The sequence below is a fragment of the Bufo bufo genome, chromosome 11 (genome assembly GCF_905171765.1).
Source record: "Bufo bufo chromosome 11, aBufBuf1.1, whole genome shotgun sequence".
Lineage (NCBI taxonomy): Eukaryota > Metazoa > Chordata > Amphibia > Anura > Bufonidae > Bufo > Bufo bufo.
In genome coordinates this window covers 64,165,362-64,191,110 of record NC_053399.1, presented here as the reverse complement: position 1 = coordinate 64,191,110, position 25,749 = coordinate 64,165,362, and the positions used below count along the sequence as shown (strand labels likewise).

General features: G+C 46.2%; 1 protein-coding gene across 2 annotated transcripts in view; it reads left to right on the top strand.

The window, feature by feature from the left end:
- Nucleotides 1-25,749, top strand: part of HEATR5A (HEAT repeat containing 5A) — a 177,026-nt gene that overhangs the window by 28,993 nt on the left and 122,284 nt on the right. For both annotated transcript variants that reach the window (XM_040411174.1, XM_040411172.1), the window contains exons 10-16: nucleotides 1,243-1,354; nucleotides 13,096-13,248; nucleotides 14,324-14,423; nucleotides 16,201-16,310; nucleotides 17,657-17,820; nucleotides 21,969-22,144; nucleotides 22,232-22,337. In XM_040411174.1, the coding sequence (XP_040267108.1) occupies nucleotides 1,243-1,354; nucleotides 13,096-13,248; nucleotides 14,324-14,423; nucleotides 16,201-16,310; nucleotides 17,657-17,820; nucleotides 21,969-22,144; nucleotides 22,232-22,337 (921 nt within the window). The remainder of the gene's footprint in view (nucleotides 1-1,242; nucleotides 1,355-13,095; nucleotides 13,249-14,323; nucleotides 14,424-16,200; nucleotides 16,311-17,656; nucleotides 17,821-21,968; nucleotides 22,145-22,231; nucleotides 22,338-25,749) is intronic.

The window sequence follows — 25,749 nt, the reverse complement described above, 5'->3', positions numbered from 1 at the left end:
CCCATTATAAAAACTGCACCCCTCAAAGCATTCAAAATTACATTCAGAAAGTTTATTTAGTGTGTGTGTGTGTGGGGGGGGGGGGGGGGGGGTGTTTTTACGTATACCCTACCCTAGCCCACCCTAACCTAACAGAAAAAAATAATATAAAACTAAATCTAAAAGAACGCAAGCCCCAAAAAGTGGTACAAAAAACCCCCAAAAAACACTTGAATCGCGGTGGGGTGGGCCATGCGCTAACAGTGGCCGGATGCTCTTTTACGGCTAAGCATGCCGGCCACAGTCAGCGCACCTACTAAAAAAAAAAAAAGCGCTTGCGCCCCAAAAAATGGGGGGGGGGAGGGGGAAGCTGCAGCACCCCTGGGGGTTGGGGGTTGCACAGCTTGAGGGTGCTGTGGACCTCAGACACCCTCAGATCCGGGTGCTGCACACACAAAAAAAAAAAAAAAAATTTTTTAACTCTCCCTGCCTAACTAAAGCTATCCCCCCGTCCGTCCAGCCAGCCAATTACAGGCGATCCTGAGAGGTGGCGTCACCGCCACCTCACAGGATCTACGGAGGGTGATTGGTGGTGTATATTACAGCACTGATCACCCTCCTATTCCGGGTCATCGGGTCACCAGAGACCCGAATGACCCGGAAACGCTGCAAACCGCAGGACCCCCCTTGGCATTGTCACAGGGTGCCTGCTGAAGGATTTCAGCAGGCACCCTGTTCCGATCACCGCCCGCCGCGCCCTGTGTCTGTAAGAGGTTAAATCCAAAAAGCTGTACAGTCACAGGCCACACATCTTGATGGAGTTTGAAAAGTTCAGAAAAGACAAAACAAGAAAAATGACACTGTACTGAACATAAAAAGCAAAGATCTATCCATGTAGACCCCACGTTGTAATTTCTGATTAATGTGCGTCTCATAAATGTTGACTTGTATTGGTGAATAATTATGCCTTATATTATTATGTGTTTAATAACTGCTGTTAATATAGATCACTTTCTTTTTCTTTTTGACCCTAGTGTCTATTTTGTTGAATTGTGTCAAAATTGCTAATTAAAGGGTCATATATGCCATCATTTCATGATTGGTGGGGGTTAGACCTCTGAGCCACTACTCATTAATTCATGAATCGATAGGCATCCTGGCGGTCCAATTCCCACCAATGATGTCATGCTACAAGAGTTAACATATAGGTGCTAGCATGGTACAGAAAAATAATAATTAACTCTTTCAATATGGTTGTTTCAGGCAATAATGAGTTTGGCCGAAGACCTTCTGTGCTCTGCAAACCAAAACAGTCGTGTTTCTATGCAAAGAGTACAGGCAGGCTGGATCCTGATTTCCTCTCTTATGACTTTAGGTAAAATGTCTTTAGTGTATTGGCATACAGAAACCAAGTTCATATGTATAACAAATCACAAAAACTGTATTTCCCTCAACAAAATTCCACCCCTGTTAAGCTACTTTCACACTAGCGTTCGGGTGTCCGCTCGTGCGCACCGTTTGAAGGGGCTCACGAGCGGCCCCGAACGCATCCGTCTGGCCCCAATGCATTCTCAGTGGAGGCGGATCCACTGAGAATGCATCCGCCTGCCAGCGCTCAGCCTCCGCTCCGCTCAGTGAGCGGACACCTGAACGCTGCTTGCAGCGTTCGGGTGTCCGCCTGGCCGTGCGGAGGCGAGCGGATCCGTCCAGACTTACAATGTAAGTAAATGGGGACGGATCCGCTTGAAGATGACACAATATGGCTCAATCTTCAAGTGGATCCGTTCCCCATTGACTTACAATGTAAAGTCTGAACGGATCCGCTCAGACAACTTTCACACTTAGAAAATTTTCTAAGTTTTAATGCAGACGCATCCGTTCTGAACGGATGCGAACGTCTGCATTATCGGAGCGGATCCGTCTGATGAAACATCAGACGGATCCGCTCCGAACGCTAGTGTGAAAGTAGCCTTAGAGGAGTAAAACAACAAAAATAACGGAAGTGCTGGGGGGAAATGGCAGTGCGTCTTATAAAGCGAATACTAGTTAGATGCTCATCTCAGAGGGGCTGCCTGGGTGAAGAAGGGGATATGTTCGGGTTCAGCTCCGAACCTGGACAACCCCTTTTAAGCAAGTTGAAGATGAAATGATCTCCAAAGTGAGGCATAAAGTGAAAGATGAAACACACTTTTCAATATTTTTTTTCAATGGTATATAAAAAAAAAAAGGAAAAACATGAAATGGTATGACATAGCTCATACAGTCATTTAGCAGACCATCAAAGTGGGAAAAAACACAAGAAAACATTGCGTACAGCAGTGTCTGGCCGTATCCAGAGAGGCTTCACAAATATACGAATTGGCATGGGAGAGTTGCAGGGAAATATAGTAAAGTTCCTCCGAGGAATCCCCCGAGGAGAGACCCTGACGTAGTTTGTTTGCCCACTCACCCATAGCTTTGCTCACCCATATAGAGGCAAAAACTGGGTGCAGTGCCATGCCCACTGCTTCAAAGGATGATTTTGAAAAATATTCCAGTTTATCACTCTAATTAGAGAATGAGGCCCAATCTGCCATAGACAAAGTGGTATGTTTTGCCAAGCTGGATACTGGAGGACGACCACTTATTAGCCAAATCCTCCAGACTTTTAAGCGTTTTGGCAAAGCAAAACGTCTGTCAGGAAAATTCCACTACTTGGAAAGAGAGGCATCAAAATCCTGGTGGTTGGGGAAACATTTGGGCGAGCGACTGGAATGCCTGAAGGAAAAACTTGAGCCGGCCGATGAGGGTGCAGGGTCCTCAACCTGTAAGGTTTATATAACCGCTGTAATGAGGTTGTCCACCATAGAGGACAGTTTTGAAGACTGTCAAGAGAGACAAAGTCCATATGTGAAAACTTTCCATCGGAACATGCCTCTTCCAAGGAGGAAGGAGTCGGAGTGAGACTTTCTGGGAGGTGGCGGGGAGACAGAAGAAACGGGGTACGCAGACACCCTTCTGGGGGAGGGTGGTCTGGCCCATTTAGCGGGACGGCGGCGGCGGGACTGAGCCCCAGGATCCCCACAGTCAGACTGGTCAGAGGACGACCTTGGGGACAAACACCCAAGTATTTTCACAATGGCCTTGTTGGTATGGGAGATGTCCTGTACCATCTTTGACAGGGAACGCGCCCACTCCGATTATACCATGGACTGGGCAGTAGGGGCGACTGGGTCAGGGGCCGAGCCAATTGGCTGTGGAGAAGAGCACGAAGAGCAGAGGAGATCTAACTGACTGGATGGGAATTTTGACCGACAAGAAGCACAGGCAAAATGGCGCACAGAAGTGACCACCTGCTTTGGGGCCTGGGATCTGGGCTCTGACATAGTGAGTACCCTGTAGTGTCAGGTAGGGGGATGAGGGGGGTTGGTTAGACCCTGTAAGATGGGGAGACCCAGCTTACCCGGCCTGTGTCTCTGGGGTGCCTTGTGCCAGAGTCCCGCAGAGGTCCTCCTGAAGCAGCACTAAGAATTCGCGCCAGGATATAGATAGAGGGGGAGAACTGCATGCCCCGCCCCCACGAATGGAGTCGGTACCCGGCGAAAAACGAGGGGAAGCTGTGGCCCGATCCATCTATGCTTCCTGAAGAGGCCCTCCGCCAACCCCCCTCGTCAGTATAGTGGAGCTGCCGCTGCAAGCCCCGGCCAGACAGAAAGTACCCGCGGGGAGCCAGAGCGGGAGTTGGCCTCAATTACAAGCGGCCCCGGCGGAGGACAGGGCTGGGAATGCCGATACAAAGAGAAAAGGCCCCATAAAAAGGAGTGCATTGTGCGCCCAAGAAGCTTCTCCCCCTTCCCCGACAGGAGAGTGACGGATGGAGGTGACAAGGCCTCCGTGAGGGTCATTCACATAAGGTAACCTGAGAAGGGGAGGGAGGAGTAAGAAGGGGGGGTTTGGGGGCCAAAAATACCTGTCTGGCGTGTTCCATCCGGGTCACCACCTTCGGCGTGCGGCTGTTGGGGAAGGCTGCTACACCCGAACAGAGGGGACATAACTTGGGCGGCCGTGGTGACCGGCAGGCTGGCGGGATGCAGAGGATTTGGGAACCTCTGGTCCTCCTTGTCTTCTGGAGAGTGGGAACGAGGTGCGGGCTTGGGGACCCCCTGGTCTCCCCTCTCTGGAGCTGCCTGTAACTGAAAGAAAAAATCAGCAGACCTGATGTACTTATGCATAGGTATTAGATCTCCCCTCAGTTGTCTTTTTTTTAAACTAAATAACCCTAATTTTGATAATCCCAGGGTACTGTAGTCCACCCATTCCAATTATTACTTTAGTTGCCCTCCTCTGAACCTTATCCAGCTCTGCTATGTCTGTCTTGTTCACAGGAGCCCAGAACTGTACACAGTACTCCATGTGTGGTCTGACTAGTGATTTTTAAAGTGGCAGGACTATGTTCTCATCATGAGCATCTATGCCTCTTTTGATGCACTCCATAATCTTATTGGCCTTTACAGCAGCTGCCTAATACTGGTTTCTACAGTACCTTGCAAAAGTAGGGGAACCCAAGGAGATTTGAGCGCTCAAATAACCTTGACCGAGGTCTCAGACCTTAAATAGCCTGTTAAGGCTTGTTCACAGTCATCATTTAGAAAGGCCAGTTGCTGCTAATTTCGAAGCTTTATAAATACACAGACTCCTCTAACCTTGTCCCAAAAAACAGCAGCCGTGGATTCTTCTTAGCAGCTGCCTAACACTCTGAAAATGAAAATGGTTGAGGCCCACAAAGCAGGAAAAGGCTATAAGAAGATAGAAAATTGTTTTCAGGTTGCCATTTCCTCAGTTTGAAATATAATTAAGAAATGGCAGTTAAAGGGATTGTCCACTTTTTTAACATGAATGACCAATCCTCAGGATAAGTCATCAATATCAGATCAACGGGCGTCCGATCCCAGCACCCCCGCCGATCAGCTATTTGAAGAGAAGGCAGCGCTCGTACGAGCACAGCCTTCCCTTCCTTGCTTACCTGCTCGCTGTCTCATCATCTGCAGTGGTGAGCAGGTGTCATTATATCTCACCACAATGGGACAGCTCCTTCCTTTTCACAAGAAAAACTAAATAATAGCGGTTCATACTGTGCCTTTTAAAAGCTTTGAAGTAAAAAAGGCAAAGTGTAACCTCCCAGGATGTCATAATGATGTTAGAACCAGTTGCTAAATAGTCTGTGACTTCATGCAGCCTCTACTAAATAAGGGTTATCTGTTACACAGTGATACTGGGGCTTGTGGATAAATCTGCAAAAAGGGGGGAGCTATTGTGAAAGTACCTAAGAAGGGGGGATCAAGCCGAATTTGCCATGGAAATCTCCTTTTGGAATAGTGTCTGTTATTTTCCTAGAAAATTACAGACATGATAATACAGTCTGCAGCGAAGATTCCTAATAGAACCTCCAACATAGAGGTGAATGAGCCCTAAGGTGTCCTCATCATCAGGACCAATGCAAAATACATTTCAAGATTTGAATGAAAATAACTACCGTATTACAGTTTAAATTAAGAAAATAACTGTATTTTTTGGACTATGAGACGCTCCTAGAATTTTGAGGAGGAAAATAAGAAAAAAAATAAAATTTTAAATCCATTCACCGTTCCCTGGTGTCTTCTTCTGGCACACCCTGCACTGTGACCTGACGTTGCACAGTATCAAGTCATATTGCGTGCCTGCATGCACTACATCCTGACGCTGTATGCTCAGAATAATACCAGGTAGGGTCAGTACAGCTGTGCAGCGCTTCCCTGATCTCCCACCTGCTGATGACCACTTCCATAATGGAAGCAGTCATTAGCATTCAGACTATAAGACGGACTGCTAATTTCCCCCACTTTTGGGGGGAAAGTGTGTCTTACAGTCCAAAAATATGGTACATTTGTTTCATTTTTTTTTTTATGACTATAAAATTAAAATTATTCCTATAAGGGTCCATTTCGGATCCGCAATACACCCGTCCGGCACCCCCCATAGAACTGCCTATTCTTGTCTGCAATTGCGGACAAGAATAGGACATGTTCTATGTTTTTGCGGAGCTGAAGCCCGGAAGTTCGGGGCCGCGCTCCGGAAATGCGGATGCAGAGAGCACATAGTGTGCTCTCCGCATCCCGTTCTGCACCATTGAGAATGAAGGGGTCCACACCCGTTCCCGATATTGCGGAACGGATCCAGACCCATTTGCGGACGTGTGAATGGACCCTAAATGTTGAAATTGCTTTAATTAAAGCATTTAAGATACACTCTGGTGCTCCAAATCAAGGTACCCTCAAGGGGGTTAATATCCACGCGTGGCAGAGAGACTAGATGCTGACATGAAGCTGGTCAATGCAATCTCTCTTTTTTATAATAATGAGTTAAAGCTGTATATACATATTCAGAAAAGGGCAGTCCTTTCTGAGGGCCATGCATTATTTCATTGGCTCAAAAAGAAGAAGAGAGTCTTCGCATTGTGAGCGCCATGTTATAATGGCGGTCTTACTAACATTAATACTACATGCGTCATATGTGACACTTCAAGGAGGTGCTTTTCTATAGACAGTGAATAATATGTGTGTATATATCATCCAGCTAAGTGATTGGCTTATGCATTCTTCCACAGTGCATACATTTTCCCTGAGGCACCTGTACAAAATGGAGAAGACAAACACTGCCCACATCACAGCTCTCTGCCCCTCCTTCTTTCTCTCCAGTGTTGAAGGGGGAGAGGGAGGCACTTGTGATAAGAAGTAGTAGTTTGTGACGGCTTTAGAAAAGTTAACTAGTTACAGTCCTAGAGATACAAAATATAGAATAAAATTCACACATCTCTATCATAAATATATACCACAGAATTTGCTCCCAAAATTCACATGAATACATGAAACATATACAAAAGTTTTTTCTCGCTGGTATCATTGGGGGACACAGGACCGTGGGTATAGCTTGCTGCTGCCACTAGGAGGCGACACTAGGCTGGAAAGTGATAACTCCTCCCCTGCAGGCTATACCCCCTCCAGCCTGGAGAGAGCATATCAGTTTTTAGCTTAGTGTCGTAGGAGGCAGACCTCCCTGCTTAGCAGGGTGGCCTTTTTTGATTTTCTTAATTTTGTTATTTTGCACAGATTTCCTGGATGGGGCACAGGCACGCTTGCGTCCCTGTCTCCCTGGGAGGCTGGCCGGTGTTGCTGGTTCCACCGCCTTGCCTCCCCCAAGAAGACAAAGTGGACCAGGGCAGCCTCGCTCCCCTGCTTCCCGCCAGCAAGAGGGCCACCTCCTCTCCAGCCCTTCTCTGCCCGGACCCCTGATGCCTGGTGCCAGCGGTCGTGGGGTGGCCCTGCTGGACAAGACTAAGGGTGAAGACCACAGATGAAGACAGGTGAGTATTACTGTCCCTCCCTGTCCCCCTCACACCATGGCCCTTTATTAAGGAGGCTGAGAATCCTCCACCAGTCGCCGCATATCACCTCATTGAGGTAATGAAGGGGTTAATCCTTAAACCCGGCGGCGGCATTTTAGATTTTCCCTCTACACACCCTCCGATCTAACGTGGCTCATATCGGGCAGGGGACACTCAGAAGCTGGCGCCGCTGCGCTCCATTTGTGCCCCTTGTTCTCAGACCGGCCGGGCGAGCTCCCGGCCGGTCAAACACCATACCTTTGGCAGGTATAATCTTGGCGCCTGTTAGTGCCGTTCCGGATCCGGAAGCACCGGCGGATACGGCGGGCGGAGATCCCAGTTGGCCGGGCACCACAAATCTAGGCCCCGGCTTCATTCGGGCCTTCCGTTTTCTTCCGGCCACGCTGTTGTCTTCTCCCGGCCCACGGGGCGGGCTTCCGCGGCCAGTGGGCATAGGCGGCCTCATTCTTGCACCGATCCAGGTACCGTTGTGTTCGGCTGGTGGTGCGTTTCCGTCGGCCTGCATAAAACTCTAGTTCCCGGCTTTGCGGCCTTCTAGGCCGCAACTTCCACCCTCAAGTATGGAGGGGCGGATCCATTTTCTGGCACGAATTCTCCTCTGGAGCCAGCTGGCTCCGCCCCGGTCCTGGGACAGTTTAACCCTTCCTAATCCAGTGACCAGATTACACTTACCCTGGGTCTCTATCTGCAGGCACGATGTGCCTTAATATTGCAGTATGCAGCCTTCCCTGCCCCTTGTCCATTTGAGGTTAGGTCCTCACCCGGTTAAATAAAAAAAAATAAAAAAAAAAATATATATATTTATTATTTTATTTGTTAAATAAAGAAGTGCGCCCATACAGGCCTGCCCTCCTTTCCCAATCCGCCCTCCGGGCCGTTTGGTTGATAATGCTCCAACTGCGCAAAATCCAGTGGAGTACATCTAAAGGATTCCCAATCCTCATTACGGGCAGTTTGATTGATGGTGCTCCACCTGGGCAAAGCCAGTGGAGTACATCTGAAGGGTTCCCAATCCGCCCTCTGGGGCCGTTTGGGTGAGAAGAATCCAGTGGAGTACACCTGAGGATTCCCATTCCGCCCTCTGGGCCGTTTGGTTGATAATGCTCCAACTGCGTAAATCCAGTGGAGTACACCTGAGGATTCCCATTCCGCCCTCCGGGCCGTTTGGTTGATAATGCTCCAACTGCGCAAAATCCAGTGGAGTACATCTAAAGGATTCCCAATCCTCATTACGGGCAGTTTGATTGATGGTGCTCCACCTGGGCAAAGCCAGTGGAGTACATCTGAAGGGTTCCCAATCCGCCCTCTGGGGCCGTTTGGGTGAGAAGAATCCAGTGGAGTACACCTGAGGATTCCCATTCCGCCCTCTGGGCCGTTTGGTTGATAATGCTCCAACTGCGTAAATCCAGTGGAGTACACCTGAGGATTCCCATTCCGCCCTCTGGGCCGTTTGGTGATAATGCTCCAACTGCGTAAATCCAGTGGAGTACACCTGAGGATTCCCATTCCGCCCTCTGGGCCGTTTGGTGATAATGCTCCAACTGCGTAAATCCAGTGGAGTACACCTGAGGATTCCCATTCCGCCCTCTGGGCCGTTTGGTTGATAATGCTCCAACTGCGTAAATCCAGTGGAGTACACCTGAGGATTCCCATTCCGCCCTCTGGGCCGTTTGGTTGATAATGCTCCAACTGCGTAAATCCAGTGGAGTACACCTGAGGATTCCCATTCCGCCCTCTGGGCCGTTTGGTGATAATGCTCCAACTGCGTAAATCCAGTGGAGTACATTCGAAGGATCCCCAATCCGCCGCTGAGGCCGGTTGGTTGATTATGCTCCAACTGCGCAAATCCAGTGGAGTACATCTGCAGGATTCCCAATCCGCCCTCCGGGCCGTTTGGTGATAATACTCCAACTGCGTAAATCCGGTGGAGTGCATACGGGGGATCCCCATTCCACCCGCTGAAACCGTTTGGTTGATAATGCTCCACTTGTGTAAATCCAGTGGGGTTCATCTGAAGGATCCCAATCTGTCCTCTGAGGCCGGTTAGTTCATAATACTACAACTGCACAAATATCCAACTGCGCAAATCCAGTTGAGGACAACTGAAACTTCCCATCCACCCTTCGGGGCGTCTGTTTGATGTTTCTCCTCCTGCGCAACACAGCGGAGGACCTCTGGAAGTTCCCAATCCACCCTCCTGGGTCGTTTGGGTAATAGAGCACCGTCTGCGCAATCCGATCAGCAGACCTTTAGTTCCATTCGACCTACGGGTAGTTTGGTTCTTAGGTCAACACCGCCACAGCCTGCAACAGCCATGGGCTAGAGGCTGAGAGGTGGAACTGCGCACGAGCAGCCCGAAGCAGGACAGTTATTCGGACTCTGACATGAATCCGGATCATTTTTCCAAGATTATGTCCGTGCTAGCCGGTTTTTGGTGTATGCATTAAGTGCTTAATTGGGTATTACCTCCTTCCTGAGGTGGACTGACTGCACTAGCATTGGTCTCAATGCCAGCCATAGGTGCCCCTCGTTCTGTGAGTGGCAAAATTGAAGTTCCACTGGGCTCAGTATCGTCAGCATACATTAACCTTTTGTATAGGTGGCATTATGGCATTCTCACTGCTGTCGCAGTTTTACGTACGCATTAACTCCTTACTGGGCTGGGATAATGGCACTTCCCACAGAGTACAGAACACGTCATATGACAAGTTCCTGCTAGGTGCGTTACCCCCTTCGAGGTGTGATGTATTTGCACTACCTCGGGTTACAGTACTTACTGGATATGTTACTCCCGACCATAGATAAAGTGTTTGCACTGCCACTGGGCGCAGTGCTTACCGTAGGTTTTTTTCCCCCTGCATTGAGTGGGTAATTACACTTCCGTAGATTGCGGTTCTGACTATTGCGCTACCCCCTTCCCTAACCGGGGTTTTGCGCTACCATTGGTGCTATTCCATCTCTCATTTGCCATCACATACTTCCTATGGCATTATCCGCTACAAACGATCGATTAACGGGGGAATCACTATGCATCTCTGCATGCAGTATTTCAACTACGCCACGTCTCTAGATGACTCGGCTGCCTTCACAGGTGGTCCTTGGCAACAGTCGGTACCGCTGGTGCCTGATATTCTCCATCTAGTGCTATATGGATACTGACACTGGATACTAGGGATACTCCCATATTGTATCCCTCTTTTCTTCATGCACTTATTGAAGACACAAAAATGTCGGCCCTTTGTGCTCTCAGGGGAGTCATCCAGCCTTATGTGTCCTAGAGACTCCCCATCCCCATGAGCCTCCACCGTTCAGGTCAGTCTCACTGCACAGAGTGCTGTGATCAAGATCCAGCAAGCAGAATATTCCACCGACTCCGGATGCTTCGTCCACCACTCATCCTTATCTAGGTGAGGGTGTTATGCTGGCCCTCCGCAGTGAATACTACAAGTCTTCTCCTTCGCAGGATAGTCTTCACGCTAGGGTTAGATGCTCCTAATCGCTGTAGCGGGTCAGCCCCCCTCAGGTAGGGGTTCTACCCTGGTACTTCTTCGGCAGTTGCTCCTGTTCAGCGCCCTTTTTCAGGTGGAGGGTTTAAGGTTAGGTCTACTAACTGGGCCAGCTTGATACCAGGACTTCTACTGGATGTCCTCAGACCTTCCCCTCATGTCCACGCTGGCGGAGCATGCGGTAGCCCCTACCGCACGAGGGGTGTTGGAGTCACCATTACATGCTAAGGTTCCTACTGCATAGTTCTTTCGTCAGGCAACGGATTCCTCTAACACGGGAATCCAGTGACCTCGAAGGTATGGCCTACTCCTCAGCTGGAGTATGGCGTGAGCATTACTCTTGGGGCTTGTATGGCCTCCCTTCAGGCGGAGTATCGCATTACCACTAGATTCTGTAGAGCGCCAGTCTCACATGGGAATGGGCTTTAGTTCTGGCCTCTTTCTGGTTTACTACCAATAAGGGACCGTGGCTCTGACAACTGTTGTCCTTCTGTTGTCGGCTTGGGCGTGGCGATGGTGTAGTTACCATGGCTGATCAGCACCTACCTTTGAGTGCGTTCTACTGGGTAGCTCAGTCCCTACGGCACTCGTCAACACTAGATTGCCGTTCGAAGCGGGACTTGGATTCTAGTAGTCATACCGTAACGCCATTGGTGCTACCTCTCTTCAGATATCAGTAATGTAATCAAACTTCACCCGGCAAGAGTATTTCTCTCATCTTTGTTCCACTCATCTGCCCTTCCAGGCAGCGTTGCCGCTTGGTTAAAATTCGGTCACTGACGGGGCTTCCCATCACAGGTGGTGCTCACATTGGCTTTACTTTACCTTTCTCGCGTGGTGTTGATGCTTTGGCCGGCAGTGGGGCACGCCTGGCTCAGGCGTTTGTTTCTTCGTGATTCTCGGGCAGCCTCTCTCACTAGAAATCTCTCCACAAGCCTCTACGGCTATAAGGGCGTTGGTCTACCGATATTCCGCTCCCTATGGGGCGTTCTCTTGACCAGAGGTGAATCCTGCGGACTTGGCCTTTTTAGTTCTACTTCCACAGCTACGGCCAGGAGCCAGCTATTTTGTGGCGTTAATTTTTTATTATTATTTTTTCTCAGAGTTGGTACGCCTTCTGGTACGTACTTTTTTTCTTTAAGTATGAACATAGGGCAGTGTTCCGTCCAGGATCCTCTTTTTTCGCAGAAGATGGTTGTCTTTCCACGCCCTCACAGACATGGGCTTCTCTTCTTTCTCCCTCGCGTTACACAGACCGAGCTCTCCATCAGCCATGTGATTTGGCTTCTGAGCTTCCTTGTCCTTGACTAGCGCTTACAGCCGTACGGACTTCTACCAATTTTTATCCTTGGGTCATTGTCAAGGCTGACGGCCTCCAAAGGATGTTTTCCAGTTAGAGCCGTTATACAGTTGCTCAGGCATTCCGCCCTCCGGGTAAGGCAACGCCCAGCTGTGTCTTGGCCCACCCGACCAGCGGTCGGTGCTTCTCGGGTCCATCTCCTTCATGCAGTAGCTTCCCAGTGGGGAAGGCAATGTCTTGATCTTCTGGGCACACGTTCGTCAAGTCTTACCGGGTGCCTTCCTAGGCACCGGCGGATACCGTTCCAGGCAGCAAAGTCTGCAGGCGGCAGCGAGTTACGCATCCTCAAAGGCGTTTTACTCCATGGGCATGTGATTTGTTCCCTCCCCGTGGACTGCTTTAGGACGTCCCACGGTCCTGTGTCCCCCAATGATACCAGCGATAAAACGAGATTTTTGTGAAACTCACCTGTAAAATCTCTTTCTCGCGGGGTTCATTGGGGGACACAGCTCCCACCCAGTAATTTCTGTTGCCGTGATTGTTGTTGGTTGCGGAGCCAGTATGGCCCCAGTTCTGGTTTGATCCGACTGGCGTTGACCAGTTGTTGGTTGTTTGTTTTTTTTCTCCTACTCCTATTGCTTGGGCACAAACTGATATGCTCTCTCCAGGCTGGAGGGGGTATAGCCTGCAGGGGAGGAGTTATCACTTTTCAGCCTAGTGTCGCCTCCTAGTGGCAGCAGCAAGCTATACCCACGGTCCTGTGTCCCCCAATGAACCCCGCGAGAAAGAGATTTTACAGGTGAGTTTCACAAAAATCTCGTTATTGTATTACATGTTTACATAGCAGAGCTATTAAAAATATTTCACCTTAATATTCACATATCCTACAGGCCCCGCAATGGTCCAACCTCATTTAAGACGACTTTTGCTTCTCTGGCGGAGTGTCTTCCCACAAAACCCTAAGGACCTGGACATGGAGCGCAGTAGAGGGGATTCTTTCACCTGGCAAGTAACTTTAGAAGGACGAGCAGGTGCCATGAGTGGTAGGTATTTTGATACTTTCATTTTAAAAGTAACACATACAACGCTACTTGTTACCTCTAAGGCTACATTTACACTACCGTATGTATTTTGCGCTCCCCAAAACAGAGTTCTACAAAAAAATACAGATGACATCCATGTTGCATCCGGTATTTTTTAGTTTTTTTTGCGGATCCATTGTAACAATGCCTATCCTTGTCCGCAAAACAAGACTAGAATAGGACATGTTCTATTTTTTTTGCAGGTCTACGGAACGGACACATACACATTTTTTGAGGACCCATTAAAATGAATGGATCCACATCCTATCCACAAAAAATACGGATAAGATACGGACCAAAAATGCCAGTCGTGTGAATAGGGCCTTGAGCAATATTTTGAAATTTAACACTGGCTTCAAAAGTGATGTAGCAGCAAGTACATACTTTATAATGTTCTAGTTAAAAAGGACTCTGAGCTTTTATAAAACTTTTAATATTTTTTAGCAACATATCATAGGTATTAATCGGTGGAGGAAGGGCTGAAAACACCCTCACCGATCGCTAGAAGGAGAGAGAAATGCACGCTGTCTCCTCTCTGCAAAGAAGAAGCAAGAATGACTCAATAGAAAGTATATGGGCCATCTTGCTTCCTCTCCTGCAGCTCTTTGTGAGCGCTTCTCTCTCCTCGTTCTAGCAATTGTTGAGGGTCTTAGCACTTAGACTCTCGCCAATAAAAATCTTTGATATGTCGCTATGACATCAAAAGTTTTATGAAAGCTCAGTGACCAGTTGGTATAGGCTTATGCGCAATTTGACACATCTTTAGACTGTCTAGTCTGAGTCTGCCACACTGTGTAAAGACTTATAGCAAAAAGAAATGTGTGCACTGGGTGCGGTAAGTCCACAGCACAGCCATGGGCACACACCCTGTTAGAAATATGGAGCTGTGTATCACTGCCTGGTTTCTCCATACAGCACCATTTTGCAAAGGCATTCCTCTAGAAGCAATGATGTTATAATTGAACTTGTACATTTATATTACCACTACCAGTGATGCATTTTTTTCTGATATCCAACTCTTTCCTCTTTTTTCCAGCTATACATAGCCTTATGTTACATTGTGGAGATCTCGTGACTGAAGAGGTTTTGGAGAAGCTCCTTCCTCCTCTTCCATTCGCTGTAGCTTTGCTTGCCCAGTAAGTGTTCACAAAGTTAAGAGTGAATAGGTCACAGCACTTAGGTTTTGGAAATCCCCTTCATCCTCATTTCTCATATGTTTAACTCCCAATGCTATAGACCTAATATACACTGCTCAAAAAAATAAAGGGAACACTTAAACAACACAGTGTAACTCCAAGTCAATCACATTTCTGTGAAATCAAACTGTCCACTTAGGAAGCAACACTGAGTGACAATCAATTTCACATGCTGTTGTGCAAATGGGATAGACAACAGGTGGAAATTATAGGCAATTAGCAAGACACCCCCAATAAAGGAGTGGTTCTGCAGGTGGTGCCACAGACCACTTCTCAGTTCCTATGCTTCCTAGCTGGTGTTTTGGTCACTTTTGAATGCTGGCGGTGCTTTCACTCTAGTGGTAGCATGAGACGGAGTCTACAACCCACACAAGTGGCTCAGGTAGTGCAGCTTATCCAGGATGGCACATCAATGCGAGCTGTGGCAAGAAGGTTTGCTGTGTCTGTCAGCGTAGTGTCCAGAGCATGGAGGCGCTAACAGGAGACAGGCCAGTACATCAGGAGATGTGGAGGAGGCCGTAGGAGGGCAACAACCCAGCAGCAGGACCGCTACCTCCGCCTTTGTGCAAGGAGGAACAGGAGAAGCACTGCCAGAGTCCTGCAAAATGACCTCCAGCAGGCCACAAATGTGCATGTGTCTGCTCAAACGGTCAGAAACAGACTCCATGAGGGTGATATGAGGGCCCGACGTCCACAGGTGGGGGTTGTGCTTACAGCCCAACACCGTGCAGGATGTTTGGCATTTGCCAGAGAACACCAAGATTGGCAAATTCGCCACTGGTGCCCTGTGCTCTTCACAGATGAAAGCAGGTTCACACTGAGCACATGTGACAGACGTGACAGAGTCTGGAGACGCCGTGGAGAACGTTCTGCTGCCTGCAACATCCTCCAGCATGACCGGTTTGGCATTGGGTCAGTAATGGTGTGGGGTGGCATTTCTTTGGAGGGCCGCACAGCCCTCCATGTACTCGCCAGAGGTAGCCTGACTGCCATTAGGTACCGAGATGAGATCCTCAGACCCCTTGTGAGACCATATGCTGGTGCGGTTGGCCCTGGGTTCCTCCTAATGCAAGACAATGCTAGACCTCATGTGGCTGGAGTGTGTCAGCAGTTCCTGCAAGACAAAGGCATTGATGCTATGGACTGGCCCGCCCGTTCCCCAGACCTGAATCCAATTGAGCACATCTGGGACATCATGTCTCGCTCTATCCACCAACGTCACGTTGCACCACAGACTGTCCAGGAGTTGGCAGATGCTTTAGTCCAGGTCTGGGAGGAGATCCTTCAGGAGAATGTCCGCCACCTCATCAGAAGCATGCACAGGCGTTGTAGGGAGGTCATACAGGCACGTGGAGGCCACACACACTACTGAGCCTCATTTTGACTTGTTTTAAGGACATTACATCAAAGTTGGATCAGCCTGTAGTGTGTTTTTCCACTTATTTTGAGTGTGACTCCAAATCCAGACCTCCATGGGTTGAAAAATTTGATTTCCATTTTTTTATTTTTGTGTGATTTTGTTGTCAGCACATTCAACTATGTAAAGAACAAAGTATTTCAGAAGAATATTTAATTAATTTAGATCTAGGATGTGTTATTTTTGTGTTCCCTTTATTTTTTTGAGCAGTGTATATTTTGCTTTCTCGTTACCTTTATTAATTCAGTTACCCCATCTCTTCCTTATCCACTGTGTTACTAAACTCTTCTTTGTTTCTAGATTACCCAGCCTACAGAAGCTGTATGGAAACTCTTTAAAGGCTTGCTCCGTGTTGTACCGACAAAGGCTTTACCAGTTGCTAATTTCGATGCCATCGAAAGCATATCAAGGTATCGCTCTTTAATATTCCTCTTGAAAATACTATAATAATCATACACAATTCATTTATCCCCTTAGTGACCGGCCTGTTTTTGGGACCAAGCTATTTTATTTTTATTTTTTTATCGTCTCATTCCAAGACCTATGACTTTTTTATTTTTTTCATTGATGTAGCTGTATGAGGGCTTGTTTTTTTGTGGGACAAGTTTTTAATGGGGTACACATAGCTTACTGATTAACTTTTATTAACTCTTTTTGGGAGGGGGAATAGGAAAAAACAGCAATACCGCTATTGAGTAAAATTGTAAATTTTGAGGCATTAATATTTCGACATAAATAACATTATAACTTTATTTTCTGGAACAGTACGATTACAGTGATACCAAATACATATTGTTTTATGCACAATAAAAACCCTTTTTTCTTTGCATCTCAGCATCCCAAGACCCATAACTTTATTTTTAATGTCTGAGGGCTTGAACTTTGCAGTACGGCTTGTACTTTTCATTGGTATCATTTTGGAGTACATAAAACTTTGATTGATTTTTTATTCAGTTTTTGTTGGCAAACAAGCAAAAAACAACAATTCTGGAATTTTTTCAAAATTTTGATATTTCACTGTTTGGGATAAATTACATGATAATTGTAGTGCAATGATACCAAATATGTGAAGGGTATTTTATTTTAGCATTTTTTTTTTCCATTGAAAAGCTTTTTTTCCAATGGAAAAAAGGTGTACCGTAATAGTTTTTTTTAACTTGGAATTTTTTATTTTATTTAATCAAATTTTTTTTTTTACGATTTACCAATCCCACAAGGGAACTTTAATAGGCAATCTTTTGATCGCTTCTATAATACATTGTAATTGCTTATGAAATGCAGTGCTGTACTGACATCCACCCACAAGGCTGCACTAGAGAGGTGTGGCTTGCTATGATACACTGCAGGCATGGCTGGGGCCTTCAGTAGGTTCCAGCCTGCCATGCACAGACATTGGCACCCCACGATCTCATTAGTAGGGTGCCAGTGGGAGACAGAGGGAGTCCACTACCACTGTAACTGCTTAGATGCCACAGTCACTAATGACTGTGGCATCTAAGGAGTTAAACGGCCCGGATCTGCTCTTCTGCAAATGCAGGCTATTACAGCAGGAGCCTGAGGCCCCACTCTCCACTGCACGGGAGACCCATTCAGCGCTTAGACTGGTCCACCGTAAAAAAAATAGGCACAACATAAGGCATCTTAGTGACTGCTGTAAAAAAAAAAAAAAAAAGGCATATTGTTGTGTTAAAGATGTCCTAATACATTCAGTGTTGTCACAGCTTACAGACTGTATATTTCTCATTCATTTTCATAGGAAGCCTTTGTGCAATTATAAAGGAACTGGTTGCAGATCTGTCTGCCCCTGACTACATGCCTAGCGGAGCTGTATTCCTACTGCCATCACTTTGTCATCCTGATGATTTAATACTCTTGGGTCCCTTGCTTCAGGAGAGCGATCATAGAGCTATAGAAGAGCAGGTGATAAACTTAGACTGGTTTGATTAGTAGGCTTCTGGTAGCTGATGTTGATGACTGATGCAAGCTTATGTTCTTTTCCCACCATAACTGTTTCTTGCAGTTTCTTCATGTTCAGTTTAGGCACTCTTTTTGTTTAAAGAAGCACTCCCACAATTTATTTTGGCCTGTTAGAAAGGTACACAATGTAAACTGCAGAAAAAGTAATCTTCTTACCAGTGACTGTATTTGTGACTTATAACCTCCCTTCTGATCTTCAGCTGCGTCATGTAACCAACTTTCTGATCTCCAACTAGCACAGGACAGGAAATCGTATTTTCTATTGATTCCTATGAGACTGACATTGAGGCTCCCTTAGGATTAGGGCTCATGAACACGACCATATGCCCTCCAAGACATACAGTCCGTGAGCGGGCCATATGTCCTGGAGCGGCATACATCATGCGCACAGCATCATACTATGATACTGTGCACATCGGGCCGCCCGCGGGACTATTGTCCCGCCCTCATATGATATTATGAGTGCGGGACAATAGCCCCGCGTGTGGCACTATGCGCACAGCATCATAGTAACCTATGATGCTGTGCGCACAATGTATGCCGCTCCGGGACATATGGCCCGCTCACGGACCGTATGTCTCAGAGGGCATACGGTCGTGTGCATGAGCCCTTGCATAGATAAACTGGCTTCCTGTCCACACATAAGATGTTGTGTTGTTTGGAAAGTCAGAGTTCTGGTCACATGAGACAGATGAGGCTCAGAAGGGAGGTTATAACTCACAAATACATACACTAGTAAGAAAATTACGTTCACTACAGTTTACGATATATGTACCTTTCTAACAAGTCAGAGAATACAAATTTTTGACGGAATGCGTCTTTAAAGTATTTGTCTGAAGAAGATAACCCTTGTCCACATGCACTGTAAGGACATATGGATGTCATAGGCATCTAAGAGTCAAAATAGAGAGCTGCTCTATAACAGGCTGTATGTCTTCACATCCTGAAGACTAGTAATATATTACATTTCTCATCTAATTGACTTACATTATTTTCAGCTGCCTTAACCCCTTCGCTACCAGCGCCGTACATGTATACCAATGCCCCGTGCAGCAAATGGAGGCATCAGTAGTTGCGCTGAACACTGTAAGCCTCACTGACGAGGCAGGCCAGGATAAGAAATGAGCAATTTCTAGCGTAAATCTTACTTTAAAAATCCCTGATAGAACAAAATCAAAAATTAAAAAACATTATTCATAGGCTCATATATGAGCTTCAAAATCATCACAAAAAATAAATGTTAAAAACCATATAAAAAAATCTCTAAAAGTTTAAATCTTCCCTCTTTCCTTACAATTAAAAAATAAATACCTAAATAACAATAAATATAACATCATGGGTATCACCACAACTGAAAACGCCCATACTATTAAAATATTTTTAAAAAATTCCAATACGGCGAATGGCATAACGGAAAAAAGGGTAAAAATGGCCAATTTGCTATTTTTTCATTGCTTCTCTTACCCAATTTTTTTTTATAAAATGTGATCAAAGAGTCACGCACACTCCAAAATTCTATTAATAAAAACTACAGATTGTCCCGCAAAAATGAGCCCCTAAACAGCTCAGTAGACGTACGTATAAAAAAGTTATGGGGGTCAGAATATGGTGATGTAAATTTTTTTTTATCAAAGGTCAATTTTATTTTTGCACTATTTAGAGATAAAAAACCTATACATTTGGGGTATCGTTGTAATTGTACTGACCCAGAGAATGAAGGGCAAACAAAACGCCGTGGGAACAAAAGCCGTAAAACAGTGGAGGAAATATAAAAAAGTTATGGCTCAAGGAAAATAGAGAAGAAAAATGAAAACACAAAAATGAAAAAAAACTTTTGGTATCTTAAATTTTGAAGCACACACTCCTGCTGTACTACCTCTATAAACTATACAAGCAGGTACTGTAGTGCTGATAAGGGACTGGCATGGGCCTCATGCACACAACCGTATCCGTTTTGTGGTCCACTAATTTGCAAAATACTGCACTCCGCACATCTTGCACTATTCTAGAAACGCCTATTCTTGTCAGCAATACAGGCAAGAATAGGACATGTTCTATCTCTTTTGCGTAGCTACGGAACAGACGTACAGATGTTAATGGCACACGGTGTGCTTTCTACATCGTTTACGGCCCCTTAGAAATGAATGGGCCCGGATCTGATCTGCAAAAAAATGTGGATTGGATGTGGACAAAAAAAATACGATTGCGTGCATAAGACCCTAAAGGAATTGTTCCAAGATTTAAAGGAAATCTGACATCCACTGTTTGCTGCCCTCATTGAGCACCAAAAATTAGTGGCAGACCTGTTCAGTGGTCTGTGTATATATATATATATATATATATATATAGCTGTATAGTGCTGATATATATATATATATAGCTGTATAGTGCTGGCATCTTGTGCTGGAAAAGAGAACAGTCTGGCTTACCACCCACTGCAACCTTTCCCTAGAAGAAAACTGTCAATTGTGTTTTTTAGTTAGAAAAGAGAAGAGAAACCTTGTAGAGGTGGTTTATATAATAGGAGAACAAAAGAGTCTTGCAAAAATATTTCTGATTGCCTGATGCTTGTATTCCCTGTCATTATCTACCTGGGAAGACTCATGAGTTAATCTAGATTTACATGACTTGCGGTTTGGGCCGATTATCAGGAACGAACGTTCCCACTGATCTGCCCACCTAAAGGTGCCGCAGATCACGCTTGTTCATCGGGTGAAATGATCTGAGGTGCGGACGCCTCAATCATCATTCCTAGGAAGCAGAGCGTCCTTTCTAAACAGCGCTCTGCTGCCCAGGAACAATGCAGCTGTATGAGCACGATCAATAGCAGCAGCCATCGCTCATACTGTGGAGGTGATCATGGAGCATTTCACCTCCCTCCACTTAACAAGCAGTCAATTGTCGGGAAGGAATGCTTTCTTCCCTACAATCGTTTGGCTCCCCACAGCATCTAAATGCACCGTTATCCATATACTTTAGACTGTCAGGCTGTCTTGCTGACAAAACACTAATATGAATAGGGGGCATTTATACCTTATCCACAGGATAGGGGGGAGTAATGGGGTCATTTACTAATCTGAAATACGCCTAAATCAGGTTAATTGCACTGCTATCTTCAACTTTTTCCTGATCATGCCAGGTATTTGTGGGCGGGAAGGGGACGGGCCTGCAGGCTCGTCTCATTTATCATTTTCTGCTCCTGTTTTAGGCATAAAAATGGTCTAAATGTAAGACTGCTAGGAAGGAACATTTAGAACTAGCGCTAGATGCGCCGAAGTTATGGAGAGGTCTGCGCCTCTTTATGACTCCAGCGGATCCACCGACAGCTGTGGGCCTTTATTAAGACCGGCATCTAAAACGCTGGTCTTAATAATTTGTGCCCCTAACTGTTTGATTGGTGAGGGACACAGTTGGAGTTGGGCCCAGCACTCGGATTACGGATGCGTTAAAATCTTTGGAAACCCTTTTAAATCTAATTAAGGAAGATAAAATTAAATATGCTCTTTAAAGAGGACCTTTTTCATGTTTTTTTGTATAAAATTGAGATAAATACCTTTAAATTGCGGGGTACCCTGATGCTGATGCTGCCACCCTGCCTGATTTTTTTAAATAACGCTCCTGCATCCGCTGTGCCCCCCCCTTCCCCCTCAGTATGCTAATACTGAGCATCGGTAGAGGGAGGAGGAGACGCCGGGGTTTCTCAATGGGCGTCTCCCTGGCTGTGCCGTGATCCAATCACAGCGGAGAGCGTCACAGCCAGGAAGAAAAAAAAACTCACCTTCTCCCTGGCTGTGACGCTCTCCGCTGTGATTGGATCACGGCACAGCCAGGGAGACGCCCATTGAGAAACCCTGGCGTCTCCTCCTCCCTGTACCGATGCTCAGTATTAGCAGACTAAGCAGGAAAACTACAGGGGGGCACAGCGGGGCGTAGGAGCGATATTTGAAAAAATCAGGCAGGGTGGCAGCAATCAGCAAGTAAAGGTATTTATCTCAACCCTTTTAGTTTTAGTTTTTCATGTATGTTATACAATGTTTCATTGTTACATTTTCTTTTTGTTGATGTTTTCTAATGATTTATATAATCTACAGTTCCTCATCAGTAATGGGATTCCTGGTGGTAGTTTGGAATATGACCCCCATGCCATCTACCATATGCCCTCTGAAGGAGAATCTGTTCCTAGCCCTCTGCCACCAGCCTTTATAGTCATTCAAGCTGCGGCCTCGCTCTTTGGAGTTTTGTTGTCCAATATGCCGGAGTCACAGAGGTAATATTGGTTTTGTCATGGGTATAAATATTTTATTCATGAATTTCATCTAGAAAAATTAAGTAATTAACATATTGAGATTTTCAGAACTCAGATATTGGATCAGTTGGTGGATGCTATCAAGCAGTCAAAGGGCTCCCGTCAGCAGAGTGTGCAGTTATCTGCCTTGGCTGCTTTGTGCTGCTTCCTTAAAGTAAGTGTTTGCGTATGTTGATCTTTGTATTTTGAGTGTTGTGATTGTAATTGTTCATCTTTTAACTACATGTCGTTTTTAGGCCCAACATTATAAGCTGATTATTTTTTAATTGGGCATTTTTTTTTTAAACTTTTTTTTAATTACATAGTAACATATTTTATAAGGCTGAAAAAAAGACATCTGTCCATCCAGTTTGGCCTGTTATCCTACACGTTGATCCAGAGGAAGGCAAAAAAAAAACTGTGAGGTAAAAGCTATTTTCCCCACTTAAAGGGAACCTGTCACCAGTTTTATGGTGTCCTAACTAAGGGCAACATAAATAAGTGACTGATTCTCTTAGCACAAGGCTGGGTCACTTTCTTTAATTGACCCAGTCAATCTGCCAACATCTTGTATTGAAAAGCTCCAGCTGATAATGATGAGTCCTGAATATTCATGAGCTCCTGACTCTCCCCGCCCACCTGCTGCTGAATGACAGTTTGTTTCCATATGAACCAGCAGCAGGTGGGCAGGGGAGTGGCTATAGCTCTGAATTAAATATACGCTGGACTCAATGACATCACGCCGGACTCAAATCAGCTTTAGCATACGGCATCTTTGTGTGTATATTATGAGGTAACCGTCTGTCACACCAGTAAGTGAATACATCTAGGGTACTTTTTAGTAGTTAATGATTGTATATAATTAGTTAGATTATAATCAAATATCCACATGACAGGTTCCCTTTAAGGGGGAAAAAAATTCCTTCCCGTCACCAACCAGATAACTCCCTGGATCAACGACCCATCTCTAGTAGCTATGGCCTGTAATATTATTACACTTCAGAAATACATCCAGGCCCCTCTTGAACTCTTTTAGTGAACTCACCATCACCACCTCCTCAGGCAGAGAGTTCCATACTCCGTATGCATTCAGTTTCTGTTTTTCCGTTCCATTCAAAGATAGAACATGTCCTATTATTGCCCGCAAATCACGTTCTGTGGCTCCATTCAAGTCAATGGGTCCGCAAAAGAAACGGAACACATACGGAATGTACTCCATATGTCTTCCGTATGCGTTCCGTTTTTGCGGAACCATCTATTGAAAGTTTTATGCCCAGCCCAATTTTTTCTATGTAATTACTGTATACTGTATATGCCATACGGAAAAACGGAATGGAAATGGAAACAAAAAACTGATCTGTTAAAAACAGACCGCAAAACACTGAAAAAGGCCATACGGTCGTGTGAACAAGCCCTTACTCTGTGTTTTACCATTTAGTATGTACTGGTGACTTGCATTATTCCTTCCCATGTGCATAACCTTACATTTGTCAGTGTTAAACCTCATCTGCCACTTCTCTGCCCAAGCCTCCAATCTATCCAGATCCCTCTGTAGCAGTATACTGTCCTCTTCAGTGTAAATTACTTTACACAGTTTAGTGTCAGCTGCAAAAATGTATATTTTACTGTGCAAGCCTTCTACAAGATCATTAATAAATATATTGAAGAGAATAGGGCCCAATACTGACCCCTGATGTACTCCACTAGTGACAGTGACCCAATCTGAGTATGTACCGTTAATAACCACCCTCTGTTTTCTATCACTCAGCCAGTTACTTACCCACATGCAGACATTTTCTCCCAGTCCGAGCATTCTCATTTTATATACTAACCTTTCATGCGGTACAGTGTCAAATGCTTTGGAGAAGTCCAGATATATGACATCCATTGATTCGCCGCTGTCAAGTCTAGAACTTACCTCCTCATACAAACTGATTAAATTAGTTTGACATGACCGATCCCTCATGTAGTCATGATGTTATGGCATTTTTTCCTTATTTTCATTGAGGTACTCCAAGATAGCATCTCTTAGAAAACCTTCAAACAGTTTACCCACAACAGATGGTAAACTTACTGGCCTATAGTTTCCAGGCTCTGTTTTTGGACTCTTTTTGAATATTGGCACCACATTTGCTATGGGCCAATCCCGAGGAACACTCCCTGTCAGTATGGAGTCATTAAATATCAGAAATAAGGGTCTGGCTATGACATTACTTTATTCTCTTAGGATATTGGGGTGTATGCCATCTGGTCCTGGCGATTTGTCTATTTTAATCTTTTTAAGATGCCGCTGTACTTCCTCCTGGGTCAGACAGGGCACTTTTAATGGGGAATTTACTTTTACATTCTGCATTTCATCGGACAGTTTATTTTCCTCAGTGAATACAGTGGAGAAAAAAATATTTTTCGCCTATATTCATTGGGGGACACCGAAACCGTGGGTATAGCTATGTCCTCTAGGAGGCGTTGACACTAGGCAGAAGTTGTTAGCTCCTCCCCTGGCAGCTATACCCCCTCCAGCATGGAGAGAGAGCGTCAGTTTTTCCTAGTGTCAATAGGAGGCAAGACCTTTCAGGTGGGAAACAGTGGTCGCCTAGCCTCCCTGTTCTCCCGGGGGAGCACGCCAGCGTTGGCCTGCCACGCTGCCTCCTCCCCCCACAAGAAGACAAGGTGGACCAGGGCAGACGCTCCCCTGCATCCCGCTAGCCAAGGGGTCACCTAGGTCCGCCAAAGAGAAGACCCTCCCGCCATACCACACTCCTGCCACTCCGGTGCCAGCTGCTGAGGAGGTGACCCTGCTGGAAAAGGCAACCTTATGGGCCCACTTAGGGAGGGTGAAGAGAAGAGGAGGAAGATAGGTGAGTACACAGGACTAGGTGAGTATGTTAACCCTCTCCCTCCCTATTTGGCAAAGCATCGGGCTCCCTGCTTCCCCCTCCCTCCCCCTGAGCCAGACACTGGGATTCATTTATCCTAGCCCTGGACCTCTGATGGATTCCCTCCTCTCTCCCTCTGTGCCGACACTACACGGGCACATAGGGGTTAATGGACCTATCTCCTGCAGGCACTGTTAGGCACAGTGGGCGGCCGAGCGCACCACTGTGCTCTGAGTTTTTTTGCATCGCTACAGGAGGGGAGCGGAGGAGGCTTCCGCTCCCCAGCGCCATAATCCGCCCCTCTAGGGAGCGGGCGCCAAGCGCACTGCTCCAGGAGTGTAACGCCAGCACTGTGTCCGAGCGCCGTTAAATTTAGGCCCCGGCTTCACTTTGGGCCTACCCCTTCCTTTCTTCCTCTGGCCCGCGCGGCGTTCTCCACAGCCAGGGTGCGCAATGCGGGCGCATTCTAATGTCACTTCACTACTGGATGCAGTACTTCCCTTGGATATTACCTCCCTCCATTGGGGTCTAACCGCACTAGAACTGTTTCAGTGTCGGCAGTAGGCGTTCCCCCTTTTGTAGGTGGCAGAACTGCATTCCCACTGGGGACAGTACTTACTATATGCATTAGCCTCTTCCATAGGTGGCGCTATGTTATTATTCCTGGTTCAGTGTTTACTGTATGTCTTATCCCCTTACGTAGGTGGGGTA